The sequence below is a fragment of the Myzus persicae genome, unplaced genomic scaffold (assembly GCF_001856785.1).
Source record: "Myzus persicae strain clone G006 unplaced genomic scaffold, MPER_G0061.0, whole genome shotgun sequence".
Classification (NCBI taxonomy): Eukaryota; Metazoa; Arthropoda; class Insecta; order Hemiptera; family Aphididae; genus Myzus; species Myzus persicae.
This window is the reverse complement of record NW_019101210.1, coordinates 6,717-13,541: the sequence shown is the minus strand read 5'-3', so window position 1 is coordinate 13,541 and position 6,825 is coordinate 6,717. Positions and strand designations below refer to the sequence as shown.

Genomic DNA, 6,825 nt, shown 5'->3' with positions numbered 1-6,825 from the left:
TCCACAACTATTTTGGTGCCTTTTTCGTTAATTTGTATGATTTTTGACATTTCTGACATTTGTTCAGGCACTTACAGAATGTCGAACTATACTGACAAAAATGACAACTGTTCAGTTACCCATGTACGATATGTACACGGTGGAGTATGTCCACCACCTATAGATAATATATATTTCTTTTTTTATTTTTTTTTTTTATTTTTTTTTTATTTTTTTTATTTTTTTGTTTATTTCTTTTTTTTTTATATTTTTTTTTTTTTTTACGTCACCGATCGGCAACGTCACGTCAAAATATCTTACTATGTATTTATACCGCAATGTTCACATACACCGGCAACATTACGTAACGTCAACGTCACGGAACGGCAACGTTTATCGAAAACTATATTTTGACGTGACGTAACCGGTCCGTTCTTGTCCTTAACGGATAGTATGAATGTCAACGCGGAACGTTTCCGTCAACAATTTATATAAACTATATTTTGAATGTGTAAGCTCGTTAACTAAAAATTATAATTTTTGAATATTTAAATACAAAAATATAGACATATAAAGTAAGTAAACAATATTTATTTAATTCTCCAATTTACAGTAGAAAATGAAATAACATTAATCATTCGATTAATTAAATAACATATTAATAGTTTAAACATTAAATAGTCATGAACGATGAGATGTTGATTGAGGAAGTACGCCAATATCAAGAACTGTATGATATGACGCATAAAAATTATAGCGACAACATTCACAAAGATAATATCTGGAGAAAAATTGGTAGTGAATTGAAAACAACAGGTACCTAGATATAAACTTAATTTAACTAATATTACTTATTATTAGGTACTTAATATTACTTTTACAGCTTTTATTTTTTAATTTTACATAAACTTATCTCTCTGCCATGGTAATGATCCATTTTCAGAGTTAAAAAAAGTTTTATAGGTTTCACGCACATTAAAAGCAGTAGTGAGGGCATTTCCTCCTTGTCTATGTATACGTCCCCAATTAGGTTCACATTCTGGTGGGTCTAAATGTTGGGTAATTAAAATATTATCTTTAATATAATTATGCAAAATACAAGTAGTTAATATAATATTGTCAACATTTTCGGGTAAAGATTTTATACTTCTAAAAAAGATTCGAAATTTTTGCACCAAGTTTCCGAATGCGTTTTCGGATATGCGCCTAGCTCTTGACAATCTATAATTGAATACTTGTTTCTGTATATCACCATTAATTACAGAACCAGGATAAGGTCTTAATAGATAGGTTTTTAGGGGAAATGCCTCATCCGCCACAATGACATATGGCACTGGACATTGAGTTCCGGGAAGATTTTTATCTTTTGGAACATGTAGTTTATTTTGTTCCAACGCTTTTCCTAAATTTGAATTGGCAAATATTCCACCATCACTATTCTTACCGTAGGATCCTACATCTACAGCAATGAATTTATAATTTGCGTCAACCAAAGCTAACAAATTAATAGAAAAAGTTTTCTTATAATTGAAATATTGGGAACCACTGTTCGGAGGAGCAAAAATTTCCACGTGTTTCCCATCTAATGCTCCTAAGCAATTAGGAAAGTTCCACATTTTCCAGAAGTCGTCAGCAATTTTTTCCCAATCTTTTTCCTTTGGTTGCGGCATCACTTCAGCTAACAATTCGTCTACTATAGCTTTGCATACTTCTTTAACAATGTAATGAACAGTCGAATGCCCCAGCCGATAACTGAATGATATAGTTTGAAACGAATCACCAGTCGCTAAAAACCTAAATAATTAATTTTACATAACTGTTAAACTGTTCGAACAATATAATAAATTTAAATTTAAATTAACAAAAATGTTTTAATTTATAAGTTATTTTTATTCAAGTAATTACCAAACATGCGTTAAAAGTATTAAACCGTATACGAATAACCAAAATATTAGATTCTGAGCAGAGCGATTTATCTTGAATCGATTTTATTATTTTGTTATAATAGCTAAGGATTGAAACTTTAAAACACTTTTTGTTATAACCAAATTTTATATTTTTAATAGGCCCAGCGTGCAAGAATAGATGGATCTCATTACGTGACCAGCTGAGAAAAGCAATGAGAAAAAATATTACAAAAAGTGGACAAGCCGCTGAACTTAAAAAGAAGTGGAAGTATGAAGATTCAATGTCATTTATAATTCCATTTTTTAAAGAAAGAGAAACACAAACCAACATAGCAGAACCTGATAGCTTGAGTGACGGATCGAATGATGAACACGAAGGTATGGAGAGCGTTGTTATTACTGGGGATACTTCAGAACAAAATTCTAATAACAACATAAATCAGAAATCTACAGCATCTCCAAAAAAAAGTTCATCTAGGTATTTGCTAAACAAAAGAAAATTTGAAAAAACAGAGACAGCTTCATCTGTACTAATGAAATATTTAGTAGAAAGTGATAAGCAAGAAACAAAAGCCACTGCTAATGATCATCCAATAGACATATTTTTCAATAGTCTAGCCGCTACTGTAAAAACTTTTTCACCCGAGTACCAGCATATGGCAAAGTCAAAACTTTTCAATGTTGTATCCGAACTAGAGTGGGCACATTTACAAAGTAAGAATACAAATTACCAAGTGCCAACATCAATGAATTTTCTAGCTCCAGACAACAGGTCAAATATACACCCAATACCATTTATTCAAACTCAAAACATCCAACAAGCAGTCCATCCACAACAACGAATTTATGAAATTTCACGTGCGTCAAACTCATCTACTCCAAATGATTCATTTATGTTTAGTCACACTCAAACACCTTCATCTGTAAGTTCCGGAAGGTCATCTGCACAATCTTATTTTGAAAATTTTCAGCCAAATTAACTTTTAACACAGTTAAAGTAATAAGTTTGTTAATAATAATATTAACTATTTTGTTTAAATACAAAAAATACAAAATATAAAATACTAATTTTTTTATTTCTTACCTTAAGCAGACCATTAGTTTTTCCTTGGGACTAATAGCTTCTCGGAATGTAGTGTTTTGTTTTTGAATTTTAGTTTGAATTTTAGTTAAAAGTTCATAAAATTGACTTTGTGACATCCTAAAATATTTATAGAAAGAAATTTTTTCATCTTCTAATTCTTTAAATAATGTGTGAAATTCTCCTACGAATTTCCTCGCAGTAAACATTTTTCGTACCCACATTTTCTTAGTACGATTAAATTTTTTTTCTTCGTCGTCCAAAATTAAGGCAATCATTGCTAATTGTTTTTTAGTGAACTTCGGCATGATACAAATACGAATATTTAATAAAAAAAAAAAATGAATTTAAAACACAGAATGTACTAGACCTAGTTTAACCTAACAGAATTCTGGACTGGATGGACTGATGGCTTTTCCGTGACGTTACCGATAATGCGAATGTATTCTATTTTTGACGTGACGTTGCCGATCTGTGACGTGACGTTGACGTTCCGTATAGTGCGAATCGACCTTAAAACTCGAAAAACCAGATAATTAAGATAATAGATTTTGATTATTACATGCAACTAAAAGTCAAGCAGTGTTCAAAGTCCAAAAAGTAGTTATTGGTACATACGAGATTATTTATTAATTTTGTCAGGTAAATAATTTAGTTACAATTTATATTTATACTAATTGGAAGTTTGATTGTGCATCACATGGTATTTTTCCTTTTACCTAATTATATGTACCGGACTTTTTCACCGTTGACATTTTATATTTCTGACTTTTTAACCACGGACTTTTTATTCCTCGGACTTATTACCTACGGACTTTTTTACTCGGACTTTTTTTCCTAGGACTTTTTTACCTCGGACTTTTTGGTAGTATACCTGTTAACTGATAGGTCATATCTCAAACCGGTTGCTAAAATGAACACAAAGATGGAGTCTTCCTTACAAACGGGGTGCATCACTATTTCCTCCAATAAACTCATTAAAAAAACGTTTTGAATCCTAAAACATTGCTGGTATGACTATAGTCTTTTAGAGGGTGAGAAATAACTGATAAAACTCTATTTTGATCTTTATCGAGTTTCCGTATATGTTCATTAAGGTACAAGGGGACCAAACGTCGGCCTCGTATTATAATAATGTCTTTATAAGCGAACTATAATTTTAGATTGATTCATTTTTAGTAAAATAGTCCAAGTTTGTTGGATTAACCATTAATACAACACTACATTTAAAATTATGACATATTATTAAATGTTAATAATAACCTTCATTTTTACTCCAGCTGTGGTTTGAATTATTATCCATACGACTAGAACTATAGCTTTTGCTATACCAAATACAATAATACCAATAATGAAATGAAAATTCATTTTCATTTTCATGGGGTCGACCACTTTCAGTCGCATCAATTTTTCGTGAATTGCTTTAAGTTCAGTTAATACCATAATGGATAGCTGATTATCGAAAAATAAGCGCCAAAAATGGCATATAGTATTCCCAATAAAACATAATTCAAAACAACTGATATAAACTAAAGACGTAAGTTCAGACTTTCCGAGTCATGTTTTATACCTATATAAAATAAAATTTCATTTAACTTTTTACATTCAATTATTACATAATATTATATAAGTACCTATATACAGTGTGATCTATTTATCGTAAGACAATTATTATTTTAAAAACTATTAATATGATTATGCTTTTTGTAATATAATAGCCCACCAGAGTTTGGTTGTTATTAGAAGTGCTATAGTATTTTAAGTTAAACATTCTGATATTTTATTATTCTATTATTTTTATATTATTTAATTTTTTTTGTTTTGCTTGTAAAATTAACTATAGTCGGGTGAATGGAAAGTGGCCGCTGGCAATATGATAGGAACCTTTTTTTTTCGATAAGCCATGGGTTCTCAAAGTGAATCACGTAAAGCGCGATTGATAACAACATCTGGCCGGTGCGCGGTTGAAAACGTTTTTTTTTGCTTTGTAGCTTCGTCACAAGTTACTACTTGTGACCTTCGGCGTTTGTAGTATATTTAATGGAGGGACTCATACCGGTGGGACAACATATATAAACTACATGAGGAATGTGTATTGTACTATTGTACCCATAACATCTGCTTCCCTTACCACGATATTCGTCGTTCGGCTACGATTTTTGTCCGTGTTATGTTGTGTTTTGTTACATTTGACATCAGAAAGTGAATTTAACCATTACATTATTATTTACTACTGTTTTTTAGATAAAGTTTTTTTTTTTAAATTCTATAATGGCCGGCAATAGTAGTGATACTCGTAGTCAGAGCAAAAAAATCATTTTTTCGGTGTACAATTTTATAAAAGACTTATCGAAACAAATTGAAATTGTTCCATCTATGTTTGCTCAAATCCGAAGCTTGTGGATTATCAGAACGAACTGTGAGGCGCATATGCAAAGAGGGTAAGGATAATTTGGATCCAGAACAACAAGTTGCTTCGTGATTGGGGTGTTGAAGATGATGAAGACATATTTGAGGCCGATCTTTAGTTTAAGTTTCTTGGATAGAAATAAATTATTTTGTGTATATTTGATCTGAATTTGTATTATATATGACTTGTACATACATTTGAATGACCTCTGTATTAAATTAAATTATTATTGCTTATATTTTTATTAAAATTCTTGATTTGTATTGGAATAACATGTAATTGCATTATGGTTAATAATTCAAAATTCGCGCGCTTTTTCATAATTTTGCGGTACAATGATAAAAATTCACCGCTAGGCGCGTGGGCATCAGCGGCCACTTTTCATTCACCCGACTATAACCAAAATATACTGTACACATACAGTGCATACAATTTCTAAGAAATTTAATGACTTTGAAAGGCACTATGAGTATGTTGAACTGGAAGGTTTCATAATAATGGACAGATCCAATAAAATAAAGATTACTACTTCTACATTTGTCAAATTGTTAAATTATTACTAATTTTATATTTATATACAATGTTTCAAGTCTGTAACTAAATATTGAACTATTTTACTTGTAACTATTGTTACGAAAACTGTGAACACTCGTCACTCAGACAGTATCAGTCACGACTATAATTGTGATTAAAAGCGAAACGTTTTGTTTTGACTATGTCTTATCTATCAATGTGCGTATATAACGTAATTTCCAATGTTTTATTTTTAAGAAAACTGTTTTAGGCCAACACAGTTTTGCTCTTTCGGTGTGCGATCGGCCTAAGACGTAATACTTTTTTGAATTTAGTCATATAGCAGCACCTGAAAACACAAACTCTCAAACATCGATAGCACTCAGGAAAAAATGGCATTTAATTAATGAAAAAAGTATGTTATATCAATGAAAAACGGGTATGATTTTGATCCAATGAAGTCAATTCATTATCTTTAGGCAATTGATTGAATTAAATTAATGAATCTGAGAATTCTTAGAAAAAGTAAATTTTCCATTAAATTAATTATGACTTTATATAGTTTAAAAAAAATATTTCTTTCATTATAAGTAATCATATAATAGAAACAAATATTAATTGTAATAACATCAATACTATCACCTTTAAAATATAAACTTACCATCTTTAAACTAAAGATTTAATTTACTAGAAAAAAGTAAATTTTCCTTCAAAGTAATGATGACTTTTTAAAGATTTAAGAAATTGTTTCATTTAATAAAATAAATCATATACTAAAAACAAATATAAATTTTAATAAAATCAATAACTTTTACATTTAAATAATTATTTTTTATTCATGAATCTAAATGTAATAAATGTTAACATTTCAGTATAAATAGGCATTTTTAAAATCAAAATATTTTTGACAAACAAAGTTTTTTTTTACTAAGTTA

At 29.8% G+C, this 6,825-nt stretch overlaps 2 protein-coding genes across 2 annotated transcripts; one reads left to right on the top strand and one right to left on the bottom strand.

Annotated features, from left to right (window-relative positions):
- The first annotated feature begins 741 nt into the window (after positions 1-741).
- Positions 742-2,866, top strand: LOC111028209. Its single transcript, XM_022306755.1, has 2 exons — positions 742-795; positions 2,046-2,866. The coding sequence occupies exon 2, from the start codon at positions 2,099-2,101 to the stop codon at positions 2,864-2,866; it is 768 nt and encodes a 255-aa protein (XP_022162447.1). The 5' UTR covers positions 742-795; positions 2,046-2,098.
- LOC111028211 (protein ALP1-like) lies at positions 879-1,839 on the bottom strand. Its single transcript, XM_022306756.1, has 2 exons — positions 1,127-1,839; positions 879-1,027 (listed from the first exon to the last, which is right to left on the bottom strand). Exons 1-2 carry the CDS (start codon positions 1,647-1,649, stop codon positions 879-881), a joined length of 672 nt encoding a protein of 223 aa, XP_022162448.1. The 5' UTR covers positions 1,650-1,839.
- Positions 2,867-6,825: the final 3,959 nt, after the last annotated feature.